This window comes from Astyanax mexicanus, chromosome 7 (assembly GCF_023375975.1).
Source record: "Astyanax mexicanus isolate ESR-SI-001 chromosome 7, AstMex3_surface, whole genome shotgun sequence".
In the NCBI taxonomy this organism is placed as follows: domain Eukaryota; kingdom Metazoa; phylum Chordata; class Actinopteri; order Characiformes; family Acestrorhamphidae; genus Astyanax; species Astyanax mexicanus.
The window spans coordinates 8,490,871-8,505,882 of record NC_064414.1 but is presented as its reverse complement, the minus strand read 5'-3'; the positions used below and the strand labels follow the sequence as shown (position 1 = coordinate 8,505,882).

General features: G+C 37.3%; 1 protein-coding gene across 2 annotated transcripts in view; it reads right to left on the bottom strand.

Moving 5' to 3' along the window:
• wdr35 (WD repeat domain 35) overlaps positions 1–15,012 on the bottom strand; it is a 33,028-nt gene that overhangs the window by 2,020 nt on the left and 15,996 nt on the right. The window contains exons 19-27 of one of the 2 annotated variants that reach the window (XM_007247535.4): positions 14,451–14,587; positions 10,679–10,882; positions 8,947–9,093; positions 8,719–8,851; positions 8,481–8,591; positions 7,215–7,379; positions 5,966–6,106; positions 4,156–4,312; positions 1,215–1,455 (exon numbers count right to left, since the gene is read on the bottom strand). In XM_007247535.4, the coding sequence (XP_007247597.3) occupies positions 1,215–1,455; positions 4,156–4,312; positions 5,966–6,106; positions 7,215–7,379; positions 8,481–8,591; positions 8,719–8,851; positions 8,947–9,093; positions 10,679–10,882; positions 14,451–14,587 (1,436 nt within the window). Of the gene's footprint in view, positions 1–1,214; positions 1,456–4,155; positions 4,313–5,946; positions 6,107–7,214; positions 7,380–8,480; positions 8,592–8,718; positions 8,852–8,946; positions 9,094–10,678; positions 10,883–14,450; positions 14,588–15,012 lie in introns of those variants that run through there. The other variant, XR_007440041.1, reaches the window with a different exon arrangement.

Genomic DNA, 15,012 nt, shown 5'->3' with positions numbered 1-15,012 from the left:
ATACAGCAGTGCTGCTGGTTTTTTTAAACACTGTGTTTAATCACTCACTGTCCTCCTTTCTATTAGGCATTCCTACCTAAAGCTGCTCCACCTTGTAGATTCTTTACTCCTTCATAAGTGACCACGCGACACTGCCAATGGGAGCTGCTGGTTTAATATTTTACTATTTTCCAAAGTCCAGCATTGACAATGTGGTGTTTAAAAAAACCCTAGCTTCAGAGAATGACCCTCCACCCAATAATGACCCACCTAATTCCTGCTTCGTGGCAGTCCTGTGGGGTCCACAATAATTAAGCATTAAATAAAGTTACGCATTAAACACAATCAAATGTAATGTTAGGAAAATTACAGGTGAAAACATTATAAAGATTTTAAGCTTTTTTATTTAATATTTTATTGAATGCCGCAAGTTTATACCATAGTTTAAGATGAACCGGCTCAATTATTTTAAATCAATAATTTAAACTAATCCCAGACTCCTATGGTTTAGGAGCATTCTTATGAATTTCTCAGTATTTATCTTAAGATTCTAAGAGCAATATCATACACCCAGCGCAAGGTGCCTCACACTGCTCACTGCTCCTTAAAATAGCAATGAAGTTTATGAATATATCTATGATAATGGGCGTTGTGGTCTTGAAGTGGGGTGTGTTCAGGTAAATTTCTGGTGTATTGCTATCTTGGCAACGGAAAACACAGGTGGGCCACTGACTGATTAAAACCCTGACAACAGTCAACCATCAGACGTTCATTACTATCTTGGTAAGGCCACATGCACTCAGCACCCATACACTCCCATTTGTTTCGAACACACAAGGACACGCAGTAGTTGCACTAAACCAATAATAAACAATAAAAATCAAATAAAAAATTGCTGTTCCTGTAAATGACCTGCTCACACACCTCACAGCATGAACAAGCAGATCAGTTGACTCTAATGAGAAGCGCAGAAGCCCTGCGCTGTGCACCTGGCTCTTAAAGGAAATGGCAAGTGACACACTGATTGGTTTGTTGCACATTGCGGCCAAAACACACCCATGATTAATTAAGAGAATTAGCACATAACTATTGCGTGTTCCAAACCACACAAAGCTTATTTTTTGCATCTTCGCAATTAATGGTTAATCTATTGATTACATAGGTGTTTTCTAAGTGTTTTCTCTTCTGAAAGCTTTTGTAAATCCAGCTCTTGGACCTGGATTAAGTGCAATCACCTGTCGTCTGTGCTGTCCATGTGGCTCTTGCGGTTGTCTTTAGGGCTGTGTTTGGTAAAGATTTCCAGGGCCAGGTCCTCATACAGCTGCCTCTGCTCTGAGGAAAGACTCTCCAGAGATTCCAGCTTAACAAAGGCTCGAGAGCAGGTACCGAACGCACGATTCGCTGATGAGCAGATGGCCAACAGGGAGTAGATCTCCTCTGCTGGAATGATATCATCATAGTCACGTAGGTGAAGAACTAAAGAAAGAGAAAAGAGAGAAAGCACATAAAAAGATGATCAGACAGCTAATTTTTTAGACCACTTTATGATTGGATGATAAAATAGCATAGTTGTGCAGTTAATACCTTTTAATTCATTTGAAAATTCAAAGATTAAAATATAAAAATGCTTACATAAGTATAAATAAAACTAAAAACACTGTTTTAAACAAAGTTACACAGCTACTGGCTCATTCATGTTAATAGTGCCCTTATTGCTTAATAAAAACATTAGGACATATTAAAATTACGTCCAAATTTTATGATATATCGATAATGTAATTCTTGTAATAGGCCTTGGGGTCTCCAAGGAAGCACAGTCTAGCCTTCACCCTACACAGCACTGGAAGAATTCTTCTTTAGACTCTGTGTACAATTAAAAATGCACGTCCGAATCATTTTTTGACAGTAGACCTGTTTAACTTTTCCCTCGATTGAATTTCGTTCTGGTCCACTTCAAGCCATTCTGCAGCAGGAAACATGACCACACTGTATGTCGTCATTCTAAAGACGTTAGAAAAAAAAAAAAGAAAAAAAAAAGAGGTACATCTTCTTCTTCTGCGTCACAGAAGAAAGAAGGTGGGGTAGAATCATCGTAGGTAAATGGTAAAGGTCTGCGTCACACACACACACCTCACTGCTGTGTGTGGTCAGCAGACACACTTTATGTTGCGTTTTATTTGCTTTAGTCTGGAAATCTGTACATGTGGAAGTCTTTTGGGGGAACAGTAGTGACGGAGTGTGTATGTAGGTATGTGTGTGTGTATGTCTGGCTGTGAATAAACTGTGAAGGATTTAACCTGCAGGTTGTTTTCCTACCTTGAGTTCATAGACTAAGGGCAGACATACTGCGCACAAGAACACACTCCAAAAATTGTTCCGATGTCAATGCATACAACGAGCATAAAACATTATGACCACTCACAGATGTGAGTAGATTTGATGATGTGGTAACAGTGCTGCATGTAACGGTCTGGGATCTCTCTTAAACTATAATTTAAATGGTTACAATGTGATTTTAATTATACACAGCTATTAATTTTCAATCTAAGAAAATCAAATACTAAATATGCAGCTGTGTTTCTGTCCCTGTGATTATGTATGTTAATTAAGCCCTTAAATGGCTTTTCCCATATACAGGCTAAAGGTGTAGGTGATACAAAAATCTTTTTTTTCTGCAGTAATATAACTTTCTGAAAATCTGAGGGCTTTAAAATGTCCAACAGGACACTTGAAGAGGCTGCCTGTTTTCTCTCTACTACACTTCAACCCAAATTCTGCATGTTTGACGAAAAGACGTAAAAACTAGACAAACACAACAAAATTAAAGGTTTGGAGGACATGAACTGTTTTATTTGTATTCAGAAATTCAGATTTTAAGTTCAAGAAAGAGACAATGTTATGATTTTATTCACTATATTTTGACATTAGGAGATTTACTTAATTTGTTTTTTTAATTTTCTATTACAATTACAATTATGCTTTTATGCAGTAATGTTCTTTATCAAACAGGAAAGCTTTTCATGTATTGCTTGAATAGAAATCCTCAAGATTTAGTGGTGTAATGTCAGGCAGACAACTGATAAAAATCCTGGCCTGTTAGGGGGTTAATTCAATAATACTTTTTTTGTTTCTCTTACTCTTTCTTTATTTTTATTCTTTACTTCTCTACAGCACATGCCACTTTTTCTATAGTTTCTATAGTAAATTGCTCCTTTCTGGCAATTTTGAGCCTGTAAGCTAGCCAACAATTGTTGATACTTCAGATACGAAACTAACATAAAATGCTGTGCTCCCCTTTATGTTCCTCTATTAGTATACCGTTTTCAGCTGTGCAACAAAATTGAAAAAGGGTTTTCTAATAATCAGTGTTTCAATGTTTAAGTTTATGAGCATGTCTATGCAGTATTGGTGCAACACTGCACTTTTCTTCAGGATCAATACGGTATATTTATTATTTTCTATTTAATAGGACCCAAACATACAGCTATGGAAAAATAAGGGACCATCTAAAAATGATGAGTTTCTTTGATTTTACCAAATTGAAAACCTCTGGAATATAATCAAGATGAAGATGGATGATCACAAGCCATCAAACCAAACTGAACTGCTTGAATTTTTGCACCAGGAGTAAAGGCATAAAGTTATCCAAAAGCAGTGTGTACGACTGGTGGAGGAGAACATGCCAAGATGCATGTAAACTGTGATTACAAACATGGGTTATTTCACTAAATATTGATTTATGAACTGTTTCTTTTGCATTCTTTGAGGTCTGAAATTCTGCATCTTTTTTGTTATTTCTGCAATTTCTTATTTTCTGCAATAAATGTTCTAAATGACTATATTTTTAACTTGGAATTCGGGAGGAATGTTGCCCGTAGTTTATAGAATAAACAACAATGTTAATTTACCCCAAAATATAACTATAAATAGCAAAACCAAAGACACTGATTCAGAAACTGAAGTGGTCTCTTAATTTTTTTCAGAGCTGTTCTATTACACCCTTATTCCCAAATATTGTTGAGGCCAATTTCATAGTGTAAATGAATATACAATTTTTCTCAGCCATAACAAACCATGCTGTATTGTAAAATAATTATTTCAGACTCAGCTCAGCAAACCAGTTCCAAGTTCCATGTTTGATGCCACCCATGTTTGATAGATGTATGTGTGTTATACCTGTGTTCATAGAAGCCTCCACTTTGCCTTCATAGAGCTGCCTTTGAGCCAGAAGGAAGAAATGGTAAGCTTCTGCTCCACGCCAAGCCTTATCCACAATACGACTGTCAGACGTGGATGCATCTTCTTCCAGTAAGCCTGCCAGAGCAGACGTGGCCTGGAGAAGAAACACACACACACACATATAAACTAAACACAAGCCACAATTGGACAACAAATTACCCCTTTTATCTGTAATGAATAGATCCAGAAGGAAGCTGGTTAAATTATCCAAAAATGAGTTCACTGACTAAAGCCTCAGATCAATTAAACCACTGCCCACAGAATGTCACAGTCTCCCCTTAGACTCCCCTTAGATTCTTTTAATTTAGAATTTTCTGAGTAATACTTATATTAGAAAAAAATGACAAAGCAGGTTATTTAAGATACATTTAAATCAGCCTCATGTGCTTATCTTTACATAGCATATCTGACATCTGTCTGGGTCATTATTTCTGGCCTATGAAAAATTTGTCAAATCATGTAAGTTACTGTAATTTAGTAGACTTTCTAGTTCCAGTTTTCTTCCCAATTTAGTAATGCTAATTTCCCCCCAATAAGACTAGGACTCCCTATCACACAATGCTACGAGTGCTGGGAGGATGAATGCTAGCACAGCCTTTGACAGGGTTCTTGCACCATTTTAAAATCCAAATTTAATGCTTATTAGGGTCTCAAATAAATATAATTTAAGATAAAAAAATGTAGTCATAATTTATTTGGTAGAAAAGAATCTATTATATTGGAAATTAAAACTAAGTTTTTCCCATTTGTTATCAATATGATTCCCAATTTTGTTTCATTTTGATGCAAAACAGATCCAACATAACATATGTAAGTTAGTTAGTATGTTAGCTAGCTCACCGCTAATGTTAGCTAGCTTTCGATCAACCTTAGTTCTCTTCACGGTCACGTTAGCTAGCCCTCTGTAAACCTCAGTTCTCTCCCCAGCAACATAGCTAGCTCGCTGCTAATGATAGCTAGCTCTCTGCTAACCTCTCCCCAGTAACATTAGCTAGCCCTACATTAACCTCAGTTCTCTCCTTGGTAATGCAGCTAACTCAAAGCTAACGTTAGTATGTTAGCTAACTTTTACTAGCCTTAGTTCTCTCCACGGTAACGTCGCTAACTCTCCGCTAATGTTACCTAGCTTTCTGCTAACCTTAGTTCTCCCCCCAGTAACGTAGCTAACTCACTGCTAATGTTAGCTAGCTCTTTGCTAACCTTAGTTCTCCCCCCAGTAATGTAACTAACTCGCCGCTAATGTTGGTATGTTAGCTAGCTCTCCGCTAGCCTTAGTTCTCTACCCGGTAACGCAGCTAACTCACCGCTAATCTTAGTATGTTAGCTAGCTCCCTGCTAATGTTAGCTAGCTCTCCGCTAACTTTAGTTCTCCCTCCAGTAATGTTAGCTAACTCGCTGCAGTTTGAAAATGTAATACCTACAGCAATTTTACAGTAAATTTAAGACAATTTAAGACTTTTTAAGGACTCTGTTTGAATGCGACACATGAATCTACACTACATCTTCTCAAACACAACACAGCACAACACTACTGGTGCTCAACACACTTGGAGGAGAGTGCTAACTGCTAATACAGTTGGGTCAGGTAACGAACACTCCGACCATCCGACCTACCCAGAGAGAAAGAGAGAACAATTAAGCTCTCTGGCACTTCCGGACAGAGTTATGGCTGCTATTAGACAGGCAGTGTTGATATGATTGACTTAATCTAGTTAGAACACATTATACCTAATGAAATAGAGTGTACCTCTGACTTCTTGCCCTTTGCTCTGCTCTGCTGGGTGTTTTTGACCTGAGCATGGTAGTCTTCCACCAGCAGGGCGGCGAGCACAAACAGCTTCTTCACTCGCAGCGGCCTTGTCCTCTTCTTCGCCTCATCATCAGAAATCTGCATCAAAATATGACTATTTTGAACAGTTCAGGGGTACTGTACACTAGAGATTCCTACCCCTACCTTACGATTAAAATCAATTCAGATTCATAGGTCTGCAATGTGATTATAAAACAATTATCAATGCATCTTGATATAGCTTTTTCTTCTATACAGGATTTCTTTTTTCTCATTTCATGACTACTTGGTACTTGGTAAGTAAAGTGTCTGTAACAATTCATAATGAATCCAGCAATTTAATAGGCTCTTTCACATGATTCTATTCACTTGAAAAAAAACATAGAGTTATTTAAATTATTAAATGATTAAATAAAAAATCTAGGATTATTTATTAGGGTAATGGTTAGGCAAGCTTTAGCCACAATAATAAAACCAGCTGCAAGAAAGGCAGAAACAAGAAGGACATTATAATATTATGGCTGACCAGTTTAATGTACATACAGGGCTTGTTTTATTGTTGTAGCTGATCTGTGTTTCTGTGCTTGATCTGCTTATGAATAAAGTATTATTCATAGTATATAATAGAGCCTTTTTGCTGTATTATAATGTCTTATGTTAGTTTTGATTCTTTTTATATTAGAAATTAGAATTAGTGCTGAGTTACTGAGTTTAAACGCTTTAACAGAGGAAATAAACTAAACAAAAATGTAGCTGCGGAAACATGCCATTAGCAGAGATCGAGAAAGAGAGAGAGAGAGTTAGTGAGGGACAACACCAGAGAGTCTTCAGCACAGTGACAGTGCGTCAACAGTTTGGAGGTAAACGAAGTGTGGATGAAAGTAGTGGATGGCTCCATAAGTAGCTTGATGGATTAGCATGTTTGTAACCGGTAAGCGCAAGCGCTCACGAGCACACTCACAACAGACAAACAAGAGACAACATGGTAAAATGCATACTTTAAAACAATGAACTGCACAAATCCCTACTAGTAGGTCAAAATGTGCGCCTGTTACGCAAAATGCATAGCTATATGTTGGTAGGTTTGAAATCATTTTTTAAAATTTGTGAATCAATTCAAAGTCGAGAAACTCTCCGAATCAAGCTGCATCTCCCCCATTCCTAGCATAAATATTATTGGTTCCTGGCATATGCAACTCAATCTCACCTTAAACATGAGCTTAGCAGCATCCAGAAAGTGATGAGCCTTCCTATAGAGCTCAACTGCCTCCAGGGTTTTGTTCTTTTCCAGCAGGTGAGAGGCATACTTGGACAGCAGAGGGCCGATCTCCTTCATGTTGTGATTTTTAGCCAATTCTACAGCTTTATTCCACTAAAATACATACACACATGTTAAAACAAAGTTAATTTATATACAAAGTTAACACAATCATTACGTGAAAATAATCTCAAACAGTAACATGAGCTTTACAAACAGATGTGACTGAAAAGCATGAAAAGCACGATCTTGCAAAAGTATGGCACGACTTGGACTGCCAGTGCCAGACAACAGTCACAAACATCTGGAGAAGACTGCTGGCCAATCAATCTCTTGTGACTCTAATTACACACTTATTTGGAGAAAGTGGTATGCTATTAGAGCCGCAGTGCTCATCATTAGGAGGAGCAGGAACTTAGTACTGTAGTGCTGAATTACAGAGAGGGTGAAAATCACCCTTAACTCTTTCTCTATATCTCACCTCCACATTGTCGATCACTGTAGGAACAGGTCAGAGTATACATATTTATATAAATTCCTTTAATTAAATGTGTGTATTTCTATTCGCCTATTAATTACACCATTTTTTTTAAAGATATTATTTGAAGGGAAAAAATGTCATTCAAACATGTCTTTAAGAGTAACTACACTTTAAAATACATTGTTACATTAATAAAAGTCCAAATAAAACAAAATATTCCTAATAAATATCAAAATGATGTTACTGTGCTGGTTAGATACTATAAGTTATGCTGGTTGGTATGATATGTGTATGATGGCTGTACATTATTCTGGTATTCCTGCATAACTAAATAGCAATGCAATTAATCAGTGTTTTTTTTACACATTAAATAAAGAATAAACCAAACTTAATATGTTAACTTGACAGCCCTATTTTTTTTTTACACATAATACACATTGTTTCAAAGTTTTTTCTTGATTTTGAAGTTTTGCTGTGAGGATTTGAGAGAACATAGAGCCACTGCTTCATATCTCAATACGGGCTCAATAAGGGCTTTGTAACCATCTAGTGTGTGTGTGCATGCCTAACATAAAAGGGCCAGGGTAACATATATGTGTCATGTGTTACACAAAGATGTGTAAAGTTTCTTTCAGTAACGTTAGTGGTTGTAAAGTAACAAAAAGTAAAAAAAATCAAGATGTATGAATACTTTTGCTAGCCACTGTATTCTATAAATGCCTGATTGGTCTCACCTGGTTTAAATGCACACAGGCATCCACTGCTGCTTTTGGTTGGGTACATCTGAGATAGGAGCTTACTGCTTGGTCACACATGCCCACAGTGACAAACATCTGGCCAATGTCCTAAACACACACACACAACACTCGATCAAACTCTTGAAACATACCAAGACTACACTGCACAAGGCTGCTAGACATTTATTATAGACTTAGAGTTGAAAAAATAACAATTAGCTCAAAGAAGTCATACTGGTAGCAGTTTGTGGTTTTCTGGTAGAGAGCTAGCGAGTCTCTCCAAGCCCTCGTAGTCCTCCAACATGTAGTAACACTCTGTCAGTCTCTCTTGGTTCCGGCCCTGTAGGTAGTACTGCACTGCATTCAGCCTAAACAACACAAACACATAAAACATAGAAGATTTATAACATGTAAAAACTGACATCCACTAAGGCTCTCCTAATTAAGCTGTTTCCAACTGTACCACTTCTGTCTGTCAGCAAAGTAATCTCCAATGGCGTTGTAGGCCTGTTCCTGCAGAGCGTCATCAGAGTCTCCTGATCCAGTCCTCAATAGCTGGAGCACCCGGAACCAGTCACCCAGCTTTATCCTCAGACTGATCGCCAGGTCCCTGGAGGGAGGAGTTGATGGACAGAAACAGAGGAGAGAAAAAAACAACACAGTAATAAAAATAAGTCACAAACTTCCTAAAGAAACTGGACCAAACATATTAGTCCAAAGCAATTTCAGCCTGACCTTCAGTTGTTGTCCATAGTGTTATCAACCTTCAGAGCCATATTTTAGAAATCTATAGGTGAGTTGTCAACCACGCACCATGCAGCTTGATTTAGGGCATGACAGTGTCTTTGCTATCGTAACGACAGAAAAAGTAGTCCTGCACAGGCATGTACTAATTCTCTTAATTAAGCATGGGTTTGTTTTATAAGTAATGTAAAATAAACCAATCAGCGTCATTTGACACTCCCTTTAAGAACCAGATGTGTTCTGACTTAGATTGGTGAATTGGTATGTTAATAGAACAGCACTTTTGCGCTTTTCAGCAGAGGAAACTGATACTAGTGCTGTCTAACACTGATGCAGGTGACCATGTGTGAATACCAAATGAGGATGTATGCTGAGAACACATAGTGTGCCTGCATTGCCAAGTTAGGAACAAACGTCTGACCTTTCAATGTTGTCAGGGTTTTAATCTGTCAGTGGCGCACCTGTGCTTTCTGTTGTCAAGATAGCAACACACCAGAACTTTACCTTAACACACCTCAGTTTAAAACCACCATGCCCATCAGCGTAGATTGTTAAATAGATGCATACAAATAGATATGTGTAAGCATCTCTGCCATTTAAACAACGCAGGCAGAAGACGTGAAAAGACAATTGATGTGGTGTAAGATAGCATTAAGCATTTCTATGTGCCTTGCGCAGCGTGTATGATAGTGCCCTCAGTGTTAAAGAGTCTAGAGAGTGTGTGCTTTATTTGTGGGCACTTTCATCTCCCACAGTGCATTCTGTCTCACAGGCTCTGCCTTTTGATTTGATTTCACTAAAATTGGTTAGCTGTTTGTTCTTTGCAACTGTTTGATTTCACCAGGTGCGACTTTTGCTTGTAGTCTTTAATTAGTAAAGGGCTGACGTAAAATGTGCTTTTTATTCATGTTTAAGTGTATATTTAATGTCCTATCTCTTATATCTAAACCCATTGTGGCAGTTCTAAGTATGGAGGAGAGGCTTAGGGGTACTCATGGGAGCAATATATTTGCTCTTGTTGCTGGGATGGTGAGTGAATAAGGGTCTCCACCAGTGAAGCACCATTTTATGAGAGAACCACTTCTTGTTTGGTGGCATTTTAATAGTATCTTTTCTTAAAAAAAAAAATAGCCTTACAAAATGTTCACATTTTTGCATCCCTAATTCATAGTCTAGAATTTTTTGCACAGCCTATTCTCCTATACTTCCCATTTTCATTTAATTTTAATGCATGCTGCATGTTTCTTTTGCCTCACATAGATACTCTGTTTTAGAGTTTGGGAAAGTAACAGGGTATAAATTAACAAATAATCAGATGAGTGTCTAATAAAGTTAATATATGACTCCCTATGGTGTTAAATTAACTGTTGTGATAATGTTTTTTACAAAAGTGTTAACTGTAGTGTTAATTTAATGTTAAATGTCATTGTGTGTGGCATTTCCAGCTTTACCTGCGGTCCATGTCCAAGTACATCCTCTCAGCCTCTTCAAAGCGACTGAAGTAGGCCGCTACCTCTGCCTGCTTCATAGCCTCACTCTGCAGGTTCCCCAGCCTCTTCACAAACTCAATACCCTGATAATCCTTACAGCGCACAAACGCCTGCTCCGCCGTCTTCAGCTCCAGCTTCTGCAGCGCGGCCTCGGCTAACAGTCTCCTGTACAACAAACAAAGAGTGATGAGTCCTGAGACAGAGCCTTCATATACCAGTGCTAACAAGGTCTGTCTGACCTCTACTGCAGTCTAGACTTTGGGATGCCTGTAATCTCTAAAATGTATCAATAACTCAACATCTTAGAATAACATCACAAACATGTGTCAGGCATATTCTGAACCTTGTCCACCAACTAAAAGTAACAACAATTGTAAGAGGCACTGGAACAAATTATCTACCTCATACCTTTTTAGAATTTAAAGGATGTTCTGGGACATGGTGTTGCCAGATACCGCCTTCAGAGGTCAGGCAGAGGTCACACAGACATTCAGCATTGCATTCAGCCAAAGTAGTCATAGTGTTTTGGCTCACTAGTGTACATGTGTAATATTCCCTTATTTACACACATAAATAAATAACTATATTTATTTATAAAATTTTGTGCCATGTCACCCATCCCATTTCCCATTATATATGTACTAAAGACAGTTTATATCTGTTCAGTATCATTTATTTTACTTTAATCCTGGATATATGGAGATATTTGAAGTGCATTATTATTATTATCATGATATTATGGATTATTGAATTCTGTTACAAATCTGATAAAATTCTTGTATTTTTTAATACCAGTATTATATTGTATGTAATAATAATATATATATTTTTTATTTTTTTGCAGAGTATAGTGTATTTTTGAAATATTTTTTAAAAAGTGTTTTGTCATATCGCCAAGAGAACCGTTATCGTGAAAATATTGTAATATTATTTTAGGGCCATATCGACCACCCCTAATATCCACATATGGTACATAAATTTCAAGCAGTGTTGCATTCAAATGCACATCAATGCACATTGTGATCTTGTCACACTATTCATGCACTCATTTTTAGTGCTGTTTAGAACAGTGTTACAGCTAATATCTGTCTGTCTGTCTGTCTGTCTGTCTGTCTTTCTGTCTGCCACACAGACCTACTTCCACCCTAACCTGTCTCAGAACTAACTTCTGACTCAGAAGCTTAAACATTGGACTTGTTTGATTGGTTAGGTTTGGGTGTACTCAGACTATGAGCTCTCTTTTTTATGTTTTTCACCAGGACATTCTGAAATTCCTCCCCATGCTGTGAGAAGTGTCGGAAGGCCCAGAGTTTCAGAGCGAGGGAATTCTCGATAGCCTCCGACACAGCTCACACATCCCTGACACACTCAAGGCATCATCTCTCTCTCACTCTCTACAGGCGCCAGAGCCAGACATATGCATCCGAGTGATGGATTACTTATTAACTGGAGAACTTCCCCTCACTAACTGGTGACCGTATAAGTGGCAGCAGGTCTTACATGTCAAATGTAAGGGTGGGCTATTAGATGGAATTGTAATGGTATCATGAATAATTACTTCATAATGTGCTTTGGTGAGAATACTGTAGGTACTGTTAACCACAAGAGTCCACACAAACTGCATAGTAACAAGTAGTGTATTAGGTTTTTAACCATTATGTTATTATTTCACTGTTTATTGTGCTTTATTGTAGCTCCGTCATAATAGGGAATTTTTGTCAAAATTTTAAATCTTGCTTTTGCGAAATGGATTTAAAAAAAATACAATACTGGTGAAAGTTTTAGAACATCCTAATTTTCCCACTTTATTTTTGCCACAGGAAATGGTACAAAAACCAGTTTACTTTTTTATATACAGCTCTAGAAAAAAATTAAGAGACCACTTCAGTTTCTGAATCAGTTTCTCTGATTTTGCTATTTATAGGTAAGTGTTTAAATAAAATGAACATTGTGGTTTTATTCTATAAACTACAGACAAGATTTCTCCCAAATTCCAAATAAAAATATTGTCATTTAGAGCATTTATTTGCAGAAAATGAGAAAAGGCTAAAATAACAAAAAAGATGCCAAGCTTTCAGCTTTCAGTTCATATTCATAAAGTTTTCTTCTCCAGCAGTCTTACACACTGCTTTTGGATAACTTTATAGCACTCCTGGTGCAAGAATACAAGCAGTCTTTTTCTATTTGTTATTCAGTTCTAATTTTTTTATCAATTGTTTTGTTTTTGTCTAAATTTATGCAAAAATCCATTTGGTACTGCAAGTATTGTGAAATTGGTTATATCTGCTGTACATTTTGTCCTTAGTATGATGTTTCTGTATTGTTTTTCCCTCTATAAGAATGTTCTATGCAGTGTGCAGTTTTCTGTATCTCAGAACATAAAGCAGCTCAGACGTCATGTCACAGAAGCATAAAATGAACGTCATGACGATCGTAAAGCAGCTCGGACTCCCCAGCATCTCACGTCACTGAGACAAGAGTAAACAAACAGCAGCATGTGCACTGCAGCCCCGAGCCCAGCGCAAAGACACCTAACACACACATGTTCACATGCCCACACTCAGATGCACGGAAAGCTTTTCTGGACGAGAGCACAAGCATTCTTTCAACATTGTGGCAAACGTCAGTACACAGTCCTACACTCAGCCAAACACACACTGGACAAGGGGTTTCTTATGGCCACCTAACAAGAATTCAGAATTCCCCCGGGGAAGTCTGCTGGAATGGTAAATATTTGCCATTTACCATCAATTTCTCCAATCAATGGACAAAAATATATTTTATATTTTTCAAATACTGTATCTTATAAATTAATCTTAGTACTGAAGAAAGAAATCATTCATCATCACCTTAATGATGCTCATACCGGTCAAAAGTTTGGACACACCTTCTCATATACTCGTTCTCTCTTTCCTGCGCCGGCCCTAATGAGAGCCAGTTTCATCATAACATTTTTGATGGTCTTCACGACTGCACTTGAGGATAATTTCAAAGTTCTTGAAATTTTTCATACTGACTTACCTTCATTTCTCATATTTTCTTCTTTACTAGTTAAGTAGTTTTTGCCATAATATGGATTAGAACATTACTCAAATAGAGCTTTTCACTGTATATCAACCCTACCTCTTCAAAACTTTACAACTGATGCTCTCAAACACATTAAGAGACAAGAAATTCATATAATTAACTCTTGAGGAGTTCAGCACAGCTGTTAACTGAAAGCCATTTTGGGTGACTCTTCCTCATAAAGCCGACTGAGAAAATACAGCCTAGAGGTGCAAAGCGGTCATCTAAGCAAAAGGTGCCTTCTATGAAAAATCTAAAATATAAAACATATTCTGTTTTTTTTAAACCCTTATTTGTTCACTGAATAACTCAATACGTTGTTCTGCACCGTTTGGATGACTTTATTATTAATCTACAATGCAGAACAATTTGAAATAATTATAAAAGACAGAATTTAAGGTGTGTCCAATCTTTTTACTGGTACTGTATGTCATCAAATCTTCCAGCATTTAGTATAAAGCCTTCTCTGGAGAGTAAAAGCGGTTATTGCAGCACAGAGTGGGAAACTTTTTTAATTTTACTACTTTTGAAAACAGAACTCTACACTGCAGTTTAGGATAGAATTGGGCATAGCATGTACAGCACTATGCACTCTTATGCACTCTTATGAAGATTCCTATCTGCTAATGAACACTGCATGGTTATGTGTGCTGTTGGTCCACCATACCAGAGGCGAGGATGAGGGTTGTCCTCGATGAACTGCGAGGCATCTTCTATTCCCACTTTCTCTATCAGAGCTCTGCTGTCCCGCAGGGAACGGATCTCAAAATTCAACAAGTAATCTTTGTTCGGCCGCTCAGGATCCTAAAACAAAGATAAACACACTGATGTCGGAAAATATTAAGGTGGAAAAATTAATAGAAAAACAATTCTTAAGTTTTGAGACAACTGTGTATGCTTTTGACGTATGTGTCTGTGCACATATACAAAGTACAAAGTCTGAAATATGTCCTGTAATGACACTTGTATGATGATGAATGACAAAAAAATTGTGATCGAGAACTGTCAAACACCAGCACTGGAACTCATCAATGCTCTTATTGTCGCTGTCCAATGAAAAAACAAGTACCTCCATTTTTGTTGATTTTTTAGATTACTACATTATTTTAACAAACCAACTGTCCCTCATACTGTGTTAAAAATTATTTTTTTTTCTTTATTTCTTTATTTTTACTTCATTTTATCTAATTTTCTCCCCAATTTACAAGGACAATTACCCAACCCACTCA